The sequence below is a fragment of the Lonchura striata genome, chromosome 6, assembly GCF_046129695.1.
Source record: "Lonchura striata isolate bLonStr1 chromosome 6, bLonStr1.mat, whole genome shotgun sequence".
In the NCBI taxonomy this organism is placed as follows: domain Eukaryota; kingdom Metazoa; phylum Chordata; class Aves; order Passeriformes; family Estrildidae; genus Lonchura; species Lonchura striata.
In genome coordinates, this window is record NC_134608.1 from 68880852 (window position 1) to 68893718 (window position 12867).

General features: G+C 50.8%; 2 protein-coding genes across 2 annotated transcripts in view; one reads left to right on the forward strand and one right to left on the reverse strand.

Annotated features, from left to right (window-relative positions):
- LOC144246561 (uncharacterized) overlaps window positions 1-12867 on the reverse strand; it is a 1050450-nt gene that overhangs the window by 710900 nt on the left and 326683 nt on the right. The window lies entirely within an intron of this gene.
- LOC144246442 (uncharacterized) lies at window positions 7204-8455 on the forward strand. The gene has a single exon (XM_077783835.1). The coding sequence runs from the start codon at window positions 7204-7206 to the stop codon at window positions 8194-8196; it is 993 nt and encodes a 330-aa protein (XP_077639961.1). The 3' UTR covers window positions 8197-8455.

Sequence of the window (12867 nt, forward strand, 5' to 3'; positions counted from 1 at the left end):
CCTTCAACAGGACCACCTGTGGTGAACCTTGTGAGCCCGCCTGTGGCACTCATCCCTGCCTTTTCTGGCATGATTTTATATGCTACTGCACCTCAGGCACACAGTATGTAACTTCTGTCAAGCCTTCAAGACACTAGAAGTGTGATTCTGGAAATGCTGATAAATATAAAAGATACGACTCAGAGATAGCCATGTTACCTCTTCTTCTAAGGTTTCCAGGCCTGTAAACGAGGAGGGACAGGAACAACCAGACAATCAATTTATGGAACACTGAAAAGGTCAAGATATTGTAATATGCTGTATTGCACTGAATCTATGGGATATTAAAATTCAGATGGTTCATTCCTAGAAAATATTTGCAGTTGCACAAATAGAGAAGCACAGATTTCCACCATGGTGGCAATTACACAAACAAATGGATCTACTCCAATTACAGTTCGAGACAAACATCCTTGTGTGAGCTTCTTTGGAGCTTTTATATTTGGAGTACTGAGTTGTTCCACTCAAGCAGAGGAACTTAACCTGATACCAGGGATGGAAGGCTTCTTCCCTTCTTCTTTCTCATAAACAAAATGATGAGAAAACATTAACAGTCAGATCAACCTCTGTTAACCTTTTAACTTCAGCTGTTGATATGATTAAGTCAGGAGCCTCTGTTAGACTATTTTTACCTCTTATTTTCTTTCCCTCCTTTCTGATCCTTAATTTGCACTTCACATTTCAATTGATTTGTTGGGCTAAGGAATTTTGCCACTATTAGCTTTACTTTGACAAACCTCTCTTATTTTAGTATAGAGGGTCCCAGAAATTTAGCTAGGAGCCATTTTGACATAAGGGAAAGATCAGGTTTCTGGTCTATGTGACCCTGTACATTTTACAGGCTTTTGAGGAAAAACTCCTTTTCTACAGGATGCAATTTCTAAACCTCTGGACATTGCTAGTCTAATCGACCCCAAGTGGTGCCCAACATTTTTTAAATCCTTATCAAACTCTGGACCTGCAGCTACAACTGAGGCTGCAGCAGGAACACATGGAGCATAAAGGGTATTATATGTATCTCGCAGAAAATCGTCTTCTCAGTACATCCCTCCTCTCAGTGCTTGCTTATATTAAGCACTGAAAGTCACAGTTCTCTATACACAGCAGAACCTGACTATTTAGAAAGGAAATAATTTAGCCAGCTAACCCAGACAGAGAATTGAGGCATTACTTCAGGAGAAATGAGGAAGGTGATGTCTGTCATTAGTCTTCAGTTACAAGAAGAAATAAATCCTGTCCCAAATTAAAGCAAGAGTTGCAGACCTCTTGCATTGCGACTACAAACAAAGTTGAAAGAGTATTCTGGCAAGAGCTTCTGAATTTAAATACAGAAATGACACAGGTCACGTGAGAACCAAAGAATGGAAACATTAATAAAGGAAGCAAAACCCTGTCCCTGTCACTCCAAGATGTCTTCTGATATCCATGGCGGAATGGTGAATTTGACAGAAACATTTATGTCTGCCAGGCAGATATCCAGTTATAGGAAAACATTCTGTTTGTCTATGAAAACGCAGTTTTCAGTAAAAAAGATGAAAAGTAATTTTGAATGTATATAAACAATACAAAATCATTCTTCAGGATATCTTTATGTATCAGGAGGCACATCTTTTATAACACTTTTATTCCTATATTTGTGAATAACTGTTTTGCAGTGCTATTTTAACTCAAATAATTAAGCTTTCCTTCTGTTTTATGTTTAAAAGTTTGGGGGTTGGGGTTTTTTGGCATTTGGAAGCAAGTCAACTGGAGAGCATTTTCTGTGCCATCTGAGGTCAAAAGTAACAGCATGGAGTCAGAGAACGCTATTCAGCAGGCAATTTGTGTCCTCAGTTGGGTATCCCTTCTGTAGAATGCAGCTGGTATAAACTATACAGGGTCTGGGGCTACAGAAACAGCAGAAATTAAGAAAGTGAATTTTCTAGAAAAGCTTGAAGTATAGAAAACTTTGAGCATGCTGTTAAAGAAGTTGTGAGTTTGGTTCAGGGGACTGCAGAGATGATCCCTTCTTCAGTCATATTTCAGTTGTTAATACAAGAGGAAATAGATCTTTTGATCACATTTTCCTGTTAATAATCTGTTTTTAAACACTTCTAATAGATTGTTTTGCACTCATAGTATGATAAAAAACACAATTCTTGAAAAATTCAGCTACATGTGAAAATTAGATTTGGAAAAAATGGTGCTTCTTTACAAGTGTTGAAGTAGTTCTCTCTTCTTTGAGTAACTCCAGCTTTAGAGCAGGTATTTGAAAGTTACTAGTGAATCATACCTATGTCCTTCACCATTCTAAACAGACATCTGCACTTTGAGCCACTTTGGAAGCCTCAGCTGTTATGTGCAGTGCCTTCTCCATAAATAGCCAAAAGTTAGGGTGCTGGAGACTCCATCTTCACTGAGAAAATCCATTCTAAAACTTGCTGAAACTATTACTATCTAATCCCCAGCTTCTAAAGGTGTTTCTTTTTATCCCCATTCATTCTTTGTACCCAGCCTGAGCTCTGGGGGTGCCAGGGGTTCTGGAGGTCCCATTTGTATTCCTAAAGCTGCCATAACCCCCTGGAGGAACTCTCCTGCAAAATTAGTTCTGCTCTCTGAGTCTATGGCTTCCACAATCCCTTTTATTGGAATTATGTCTTTTAGAAATGCCTTAGTAAGTGATCCAGTGGTTGCTGAGCAATCAAGAATTGCTTTTTGCCCCCCTGTTAGGTGAGATGGTGTCACCAGAAGATATTGAAGCCTTCCTGCTCAGGGCATTTCAGTGCCAGGCTCTTACAAGCACACAGAGCTGTGCTGGTTGAGCTGACCATGGGGGTAACCTGCGCTTTGTCTGATTCCCTTTCCTCAATAACAGCGTGTCTTGGAACTCTTTTCCCTTCTGCTGCCCTTGAAGAGCCATCCACAAAGACGTTTTCTGCCTCAGGCCAGGCAATGTCTCCTGAATCTCCCCCAGGCTGGGTCTGGAGCTGTGTCACTTGAATGCAGTGCTGGGTTTCTTCCCAGCCCCTCTGTGGGCTGTTCAAACAGGAGGCTGGGTTAAACCCTTCCCCTGTCCTCAGTTCTGAATCCTCCTGTGCCACTGAACAAGTTTCACACTGTAATAACCGAGCACTGCTCATCCATTGCGAGGCTCTTTTGGTTATCAAAGCTTGAACTTGATGGCAGACTGGAACAGTCGGAGATCCTGTTGTCATCAGGTTTTGGGCCTCGGTTCCCATTGAAGCTGTGGCTGCACAATTTTGCAGCCAATGAGGCCACTGTGGCCACTGGGTGAAACATTTTGGCCCAAGGATTCCTTTGGCATGGCCCCGTTGAACATTCACCTACAATTCCAATTTCTTTTCTGAGTCTGCAAGAGCCCCAGCTGAGGCATCAATAGTTTTGGTTGTTCATTTTCTCAAGGTTTGCTCTCTTTCTCCTGTCCGTGACACAGCATGGAGGCTGTCTGCGGTTAAAAAGTCCTACAAGGTTCTGGCTGGAACAGAGAATCCTTAATCCATGTTGTGTAATTCCTATTAATCCTCAGAATTGTCCAGCTCCTTTTTGGTACTGGGAAATGTTACTTCTGTGATTGCCCAGACCCTCTCTGGGTCAATCCACCGGGAATCTTCAGTCCCACTATTTCCCAAATATTTAACCTTTTTCTCCATCATTTGCCTTTTTTTTATTTCAAAAACTAAAAGATGATTTTTAGACAGGAAATTCAGCCATTTCACTGGGGCTTTGTCTACCACTTGTTCTTGTCCTCCTCATTGGAGCCGTCTGATTCCCTGACTGGCAGGATAGGAGTGCTGTAGGGAGACATCCCTGGCTCCAAAAGCCCTGCCTTTAGCAGGCTCCATACCAGGCTGTGAGCCCTTCCTTCCCTCCCCTGCAACAGGGTGTTGCTTTTAGACACCACTTGTCCTGGTTGCTTCCAAGTAGTTTGGAGAGGCTCCACATCAAATTTTCCCTGGGGCTGCCCACACCTCTGGGTTCCCTTCAGCACAGGCCTTGCCAGACATTTGACCCAAAGGTACAGCAGCAATAGCCTCTGTATCACCTTTTACGATATTCCAATGCCACCATCAAATTCCTTCCTAGTTAATTACAATCAGAGTAGGAAGAAAAAGAATTTAGTTTATTTCAAACCTATCCCCCACAGCTCCTAATAGTGATTGAACAAATGACACCAGCTCAGCTTTCCCATTTATTCCCTTAATAATGAAAACACTCCTTTACAATTTTCCCCCTTTAGGTGTAATATTCAGAGTGGATGGAGAGGCCCCTGTGTCCATCAGGAGAGGCCTCCTCTGGATGCAGATACAGCCTGAATGTTCTCCAGGGCTCCAGTGTGGTGGGTCCCCGGTGGGATGGGAGCTCAGAGCGCCCTGCCAATCCATGTCCATGCAGGGGTGGACTTGCTCCTGCTGAGGGTGCTGCTGTCTGTGCTTGCAGTGTCCTTGTGGGCTGCAGCTGGAGCCCTGACTCCTTCCCAGGGGCTGTTTGGGTGGGCTCTGCCCTGGCCAGGAGGGCAATGCCTCTGCCAGGTGCTTGTGGCCGACCCCGTCATGCCCTGGGTGCTGGGGCCCCCTTGGGCCCTGGGGTTGATCCCTCAGGGGCTGTGGGAACTCTGCCGTGGCCTTTGCCTTCAGCTTGGCCTTTTGCTCATCCCTTCTTGCCTTCAGCTGCTGTGCCCTTGTGCCCAAGTGCTGCAGGGCTTCTTGTGCCACTCCTGCAGCCCCGGTCACTGCCTGTGGGTGCTCATCCTCTGAGAGCTGCTGAGCTTTCTGCCAAACCTTTCCTTTCTGCAGGGACCCAAAGCAAATCCTGAACAGCAAATCCTGATCCTTCCTGTGCACTCTGCATTTCCCAGCTGTTCCTTTGTGTTCCCCGTTGTGCTCAGGGTCCCTGCCCAGCCCGTGTGGCAGAGCCGGTGCCTGTCCTGCCGCAGTGTCCAAAGGCGGCCCCCCCGGCGGGCAGGGCCGGCAGCTCCCCGGGGCCGGGCAGCGGCCGGGGCGTCCCGCAGCCTCCTGGGGGCCGGGGGCCACTGCCGGCCCTGCCCGGGGCTGGTGGGGTCAGGCAGCGCCCGGCGCTGAGCCCCGGCTGCCCCACAGCCCCGGCCCGGCCCCGCAGCTCCCCACAGGCCCCAGCCCGTGCTCCCGGTGCCGCACCTCTGCGCCCGGTGCTGCCGCTGCCAGCGCAGAGAAACCCCTGGCATCCTGACCTCCTGCTTTTCCTCTCCTGGAAACCGGGGATGGAAAGGATCTGGATCAGCTGGCAAATGTGAGGATAAGACCCTGTTGAAAAACATCTCAGTCCTCTGTATTTTTCTCTTTCTCCTCTTTGCCATCATCCATTTTCTTACCACATAGATTCTTCCTGCTGCTTCTTGCCTGAACTATATTCCTGCACACTCCCCTTCACCCGATCACTTCCCAGCACACCAACACCATCCATCCCCTGTTGTCCAAATCCCTTCTCCACTTCCATTATTGCCCCCCTTGGTGTCCATGTCCTTAATTACCTTTGGGAAATATGCAAACTACCTCAGCATTCTCCCAGGGGACCCTTCAGAGACATTTTGGGATCATCATCCCTTTGGCCAGGACCCCTCCCTGGCTTTCCCTTTTCTCCCCTCCATGGGTGCCCTGCCATGTTCACTCCCCGAGGATCCCAGGGCACTCACTGATGAGATTTTCAGTGCTCTCTCCCTGCTGACTCTTCACAGACCCCCTGATGTGTCACTCATCTGTCTCCTGGTCACTCCCGGGTCCCAAATCAATCCCCAGTGCCGCCACCAGCCAAGGGAGCCGATCACCCAAAGTGGGTGAGGCACCTTCAGCTGCACTCCCTGCCCACTGCCCCAGATGGTGGAAGGAATTCGGGATGAGCCCCAGGGTGTGTGGAAAAATTGACATCACCAAAGGATTTTGTCCCCAAATCAGACAGAGGAGTCCTGTAAAAGTAATTTCTTTCCTAAAACTGGGAGAGGCCATGGGACATTTCCCATGGGATCTCTCCAATTGTTGTAGGACACAGTCTCCTTTTCATCCTTATTCTCCTGGCCACATCTCCCTCTTTCCCCATTGGCTGAAGTGCTTGAGAGGTACAGACTTCCAATCCACCTACTACATACCCACCGTAATATGCTCCCCACTTTTGTATAGCAAACGATATTCATGGCTCTGTTAAGTCTTTGTTGTTCTTCTGGAAGTTCATTAATTGAGCAGGATCTTGCCTGAGCAGCAGTCTGTGTCATCAATTCATAGCATTTTCTGAAACCGATGGCTTCTCCTTTCACTTCCTTATGTACAGATCCGTGGCCCTCTGAGCATTCCCCACCTGCACCCCCCCCTCGGCCCCATGGCCCCCGCGAGGGGAATTTGGGGAGGTGGGAGTGGGGCAGCGCCAAGGCCGGGCCCCCCCGCGCTGTCCTGGCGGGAGCGGCTGCAGTGGGGACCGAGTGCGGGCGGGAGCGGCCGAGAGCCCAGCGCTGCCCCAGCCCGACCTGCCCCAGCTCCATCCCTGCCCCTGCGCTGGGATGTTGTGGGGCTGGGGGGAAGAGGGAGCCGGCAGTGGGTGCTGGGCCTGGGGGCAGGAGGAGAAGGGAAGGAGAAGCAGGGTGGAGGAACAGAATGGTCAAACGATGGATGTGGCAGGAGAAGATGGGATTGTGCAGGAGAAGGAGGAATAGGAGGAGGAAGAGGCGTGTGAGAATGAGGAGTGACGAGGAGGAGGAGGAGGAGGAGGAGCAGAAAGAGGAAGCAGCAGAAGGTTCCACCCCTCCCTGTGTCTGCAGCCTCCCCCCAGCCCCAGGAGTGGTGGTCCCCCCACATGCAGCAGGTGACTGTGGAGGGGGATCCATGATTTTCAGGGGGTGAATCTTGGTGTTTCTGAGCTTTCTTGGGCTAAATGTTGGTGCTTTGGTTTTATGTGGCAGCTGAATCTTTATCTTTTGGAGGAGGTTTTTGCTGACTTGTGATCTTTGGGGAGTTTCTGATTTGTGTCTTGAAGTTTGTGGGATTTTTGGGCTGAATCTTGGTGTTTTGGAGGTTCTTACAGACACAAGATTCCCAATGCCTTCCTGAGATGAACTTGGGCAAGGAGGAACCTCCAGTCCAAGGTGCTCTCCTCTTGTTTTTTTCCCCAAACCAGGATTTTTCATTGCCAGGGCGCGGCTGAATGGAGGAGGAGGAAAAGCCCCGGAGATGCTGCAGGAGGAGGAGCTGCAAACCCAGCCCAGGGAGCTGTGGGGAGGAAAGAGCCCCCCTGCGCCAGGAAGGCGGGCAGAGATCCAGCCAGAGCTCAGAGCTGGTGGAGAAGCCTCATGACAGGGAGAAGCCCCACAAGTGCTTGGAATGTGGGAAGGGTTTCAGCTGGAGCTCCAGCCTGATCCAGCACCAGAGGATCCACACTGGGGAGAGGCCCTACGAGTGTGGGGAATGTGGGAGGAGGTTTCGGACCACTGCCAATCTCCTCATACATGAGAGGATTCACACAGAGGAAAGGCCCTTCCACTGCCCCGACTGTGGGAAGAGCTTCAAGCAAAACTCCAATCTCACTGTGCACCGGCGCATCCACACCGGGGAGAGGCCCTACGAGTGTGGGAAGTGTGGGAAGAGGTTCAAGGACATGTCTGGCCTGGTCGAGCACCAGGTGATCCACACTGGGGAACGGCCCTATGAGTGCTTGGAATGTGGGAAGAGCTATGGGTGGAGCTCTGCCCTGAGAAGACACCAGCGCATCCACACCGGGGAGAGGCCCTACGAGTGTGGGAAGTGTGGGAAGGGCTTCATAGACAGGTGTGGTCTGGTCGAGCACCAGGTGATCCACACCGGGGAACGGCCCTATGAGTGCTTGGAATGTGGGAAGAGCTATGGGTGGAGCTCAGACCTGAGAAAACACCAGCGCATCCACAGCGGGGAGAGGCCCTACGAGTGTCCCCAGTGTGGGAAGAGGTTTCGGACCAGCTCCAGTGTCCTCAAACATGAGCGGGGTCACACAGAGGAGAGGCCCTACCGCTGCCCCGACTGCGGGAAGGGCTTCAAGCACAACTTCAGCCTCACCAAGCACCGGCGCATCCACACCGGAGAGAGGCCCTACGAGTGTGGGAAGTGTGGGAAGAGCTTCATACACAGATCAGCCTTGACCAGACACGAACGGAGGCACCACTAAGGGAAGCCCTGTGAGTGCCCCGAGTGAGGGAAGAGCTTGGAGTGAGGGAAGAGCTTGGTGCACTGTTGCAGCTCCATTCCCCATGGGAGGATCCGGGCTGGATGATCCCCAGTGACCCCCGTTGGGCAGAGCCCTGGTGCCCCCGTATGGGGAATAAAACAGAGAGAAAAGCAATGGAGCTGATAAAGGGGCCCGATATCTGAGGCCTGACTGAGCAGAAACTGTGGGAGACACAGACACAGTTTAAGTCTCCCTGGGCAAGAAGAGCGGACAGTGGGGGGTGGCAGGGGTGTGACAGAGGGGATGAGGGGGTGACAAAGGGACAGAGGGGACAGCAGAGCCCTCCAGGGAGGGGACAAAGGGGACCCTGGGAGGACACAGGGGCCACCGCAGGAGGCCAAAAGTGCCACCAGGTCCCTGACACCTCCCCTGTCCCCTCCCCAGGTGTCCCCGTACCAGCTGGAGTCACTGGTGAATGTGGTGGCCACCCTGGGTGAGGTGGCAGCCACCGTGACCGGGTTACAGAGGGACGAGCAGCAGCTCATGTCCCCAGAGTCCCTGCACGTGAACCTGAGGAACTTCACCTGGAGTCTCCGTGAGACCCTGGAGCAGGGCGATGTCACCTCCCTGGGCCACCGTGGTGTCCCCTCCCTGGGCCAGGCTCTGGCCACACTTGGGGCCACCCCAGGGGCCACCTGGGCCGATGTGAGAGCTGCGGCCTGGGCCTGGCAGGAGTTGGTGGTCAGGCTCGAGGACAGCCGGGCCCTGCTGGCCTGGGATGCCACCGAGCTCCGCGACGCCCGCTGGGACGCGGCCATCGCTGCCATCTGGGCCGGGGACCTGCAGAACGTGGCCACCCGCAGGAGGACAGCTGGGAGCAGCCTGGTGGCCACAGCCCAGCAGCTGAAGGTGGCCCTGGGCAGGGAAAAGAGGGCCTTGGCAGGGCCATGCACAAGGCCCAGGTGGCTGCGGCCACCAGCGAGGCCGTGGGAGAGGCCGTGGTGGCCAGCAGCCAAGCCATGGTGGCCACCAGAAGGGGACATTGGGCACAGGTGGCCCTGGGGCCGCTGGAGCGCTTGGTGGAAGAGTGTGAAGGAGGCAGGTGGTTCCCCGAGGAGCTGCAGTGCCAGCTCGGGGACATCGAGGCCATCCTGGAGGGGACAAAGAAGGTGTCCCCCAATGTCCCTGAGTTTGAGCAGTGGCTGAGTTTGAGCAGCTGTGGAATGCCAGTGCCTGCCTGGGCAAGGATCACCTGCTGGGGACACTTGGGGACATCCACAACCTCCTCTTGAGTCCCTGTGGTGGCTCCGGCGGCCCCGGTGGCCCAGCAGGCGTGCCCTGGCCCAGCGGTGCCAAAAAGCCGTGGAGGATCTCCCCAGGCTGCTGCAGCGATGGCACCGCTCTGATGGCATCAGGGACAGTGACATCCTGGTAGACAGCGCTGGCGTCACCAGTCCCCTCCTCGCGCGGGATTTGAGACCAATTCGGAGAATTTTCTGGGAATTTTCATGGGCATTGTCCCACATGCTGATGGGAGTTTCTGGGATGACGTTACCAGCCGCACCTGGGGACATTCTGAGAGCACTCAGAAGGCTTTTGCATTCCCCTGTTGCCGTTTGCATTTTTCTGCTTTTTCTGTTGGGTTTGGCATTTCTCTGTTGCCTTTTGCAGGTTCCTATTGACCCCCAGCATTTTGCTCAGGTGCTCATACTGATATTGATTATTGATAATTCCTTGCAGCTGCTCGCTGGCACAATAAAATCTCAGAGTTTGCATGGACAAGTCCAAGGCAGTGTGAGCTTTCTGCCAGGATTTGGGAATCCTTTACGAATCCAATTCTCACATCCCTGGGCCCCCCCGTTCCCGGCGCTGTTCCCGGAGGTCCCGCGGCTCTGGGGGGTCAAAGGGGAGGGGGCGGAACCCCCGTGATGGGTGGGGGGCACAAAGGGGGTCCGGGCCCGGTGCTCGGGGGGGTCGGGGGCACTGAAGGGGTGCGGGTGCGGTTTTTGGGGGGTCCCGGTGCTCGGTGAGGGGGGGTCAGTGCTCAGCAGCGGGGGCTGTCCAGGGACCCCCCCGGCCCCCCCAAATCCCAGCCGGGTGTGAAAAACAAAGTTCACTAAGGGATTACTAAATAAAGTTTAATCAGGGATAAAAAAGGGTTTTGGGCTCAGCCAAAGAACTCGCCCTCAACTTAACCCTTCGTTCTCCGGATCCGGTTCCACTGCAGGGCCACGAACACACTCCTGAGTTTTGACATTATTCAAACACTCCCGGGAGGTTTGGGTCTCCCAGGAACTTGTGTTTGGGTCTCACCTCTGACTTGTCTGCAGGACATTCTGTAGATTAAGTCGATGTTTTTGATTTCTTCTCATGGTTCCACCCTGTTGTTTCAGGCCCCCTGATAAATTCATAAATTCTTCTGAGCTTTGTGTCACTGGTATCACCTGGTGAGGCTGGTCCGCAGATGTGAGAAACACCGAATTGTTTTACACCTGAGTCAGTGTCTAAGTTCGACAAGAGAGGAATCTGCGAAGGAGGGCTAAAGCCTCCTGTGCAATGGAGAAGGTAAACCCCCTCCCTCTGAATTACTAGGAGTTTTAAATCAAAAGGCTCTCAGGCAAAGATATGGGAATGGGAGTAACAATTCTTTACTAGGAGAAAACTAGACAACAATTTAAAAAGGCAAATGCAATCGGTACAAACAAAACCAGTGAAAAAGTCCAGAACCTGAGGATTCGGGGTGTTGGTAGCAGTCCGGTTGAAATAACAGCTGCTCCTCTTGCAGTGGTTGATGAATTGCAGCTGCAATGGTGATCTTTAGAAGGGTATAGTTTTCCTCTGAAGATCTGGTGGCAGTGGGGCCGGTCTTCCTCTGCGCCAGGGGTTGCCTCCGAGCTCCGCCGCCGTCGCCTCAGCGCGCTCCGGCTGCTTCGCTGCGAGATCCCGCGAAGAAGAGAGAGAGAGAGCTGCTTCTCTGGGAATCCCGCGAAGAGAGAGAGCGAGCTGCTTCTCTCGGAGTCCCGCCCAGAGAGCTGCCTCCTCTCCCCAAAAAGCTACCCCTTTAAACAACAATAGAGTGCTTGGCTTCCCCCTCTGGGTGGGACCCCTCACGGTGTTACATTTACCAGCCCTGCATTGAATCAGTCAATGGCCCACTAACAAACCATTACCTCTTAGGAGCAAAACTGGTTCTTGGAAAAGATAACAAAACCTGTCCAACAGGTTTGCCTTCAGCAGATGGCAAATAGAATACAAGCTTATCTTACAACCTAGGACAGTCAGTCACAGAGAAGCATTTTAACATTGCATAGTCTCTATTTCAGTATTTGTTACTGATCTATTTAATGTTTATCTATTTTTAATCTCTTAAGGCCTATGATATAATATCTGTTTATTACTCTAGCAGTAAATTTGTTATACACTGCACACATAAACGGATCGATTTTATTTTACCAGCGAGCAGCTGCAAGGAATTATCAGTAATCAAAATCACTATCAAGTACCACAGCAAAATCCTTGTGATCAATAACAACGTGCAGAAGGCAATACAGAATTTCAAAAGCTGATTATTCTATTGTCATTTATAACCCGGCTCTGCTGCAAGGCACCAAGGGACTCATTCAGCCCCTGGCCCACCGCCACCCCCATCAGTGTCCCCAGAGCGTCCTCAGAATGTCCCCAAGTGTCCCCAGTGACGTCACCCCAGGAACTCCCATCAGCATTTGGGACAATTGCAATGAAAATTCCCCGAATTCGTCTCAAATCCAGTGTGGTTTGGGGAGAGGGGAGAAGTGACAGCAGCGATGTCCCTGATGATGTCACCGTCCCTGACGACGTCACAGCGGTGATATCGCTGTCCCTGCAGCAGCCTCGGGATGTCCTCTGTGAAAAATACATATTTTATGATTGGCTTTTTGCAAGTATTAAATTGAATAGGATTTGCATTATGTTACATTGATTAGTAGTGCTGTATTAACATTTTAATGGTAGGGTAAATGTAGATTTGTGGTTAAAACGGAGTTTTTGTGGTTAAAATAGAAACTCTGTGTTTGGGAAAAAGGAATGAGGTACTTGCACCGGGACGGCAGCCGCAGGACACCGAAATCTTCCAGAGAAAAAGAATTTACAGCTTATTGTAAATGCAGGCAAACCGGGGGGAAGAAATGACGATGCCTGACTCCAGCTCAGAAGGATGAATGGTTTCTTTATTAGAACTATACTAATATACATTAATATACTGTTTAAAGGAGATACTAAAACTACAAACCTGCTTTTTCTATTAATATACTGTTTAAAGGAGACACTAAAACTACAAACCTGCTTTTTCTATTAATATTCTATTTAAAGGAGACACTAAAACTACTAACCTGCTTTTTCTATTAATATACTGTTTAAAGGAGACACTAAAACTACAAACCCGCTTTTTCTATTAATATACTGTTTAAAGGAGACACTAAAACTACAAACCCGCTTTTTCTAACTCCCAAATCTAACTCCTCACAACTCGTGACCCTCTCTGAGATTCCAGCCCCAGGTGGGTTGGATTGGCCCCAGGCTCAAACGATCCTCACCAGAACCCAACCCAGCAACCACCCCACAACAATTTGAGTAACAAATTGTTAAACAATTCTGCAAACACGTTCCACATACTAAAACAAGGAGCAGAAACAG

Coding starts and splice junctions, on each gene's coding strand:
- LOC144246442 (XM_077783835.1), top strand. CDS start 7,204: ATGGAGGAGGAGGAAAAGCCCCGGAGATGCTGCAGGAGGAGGAGCTGC.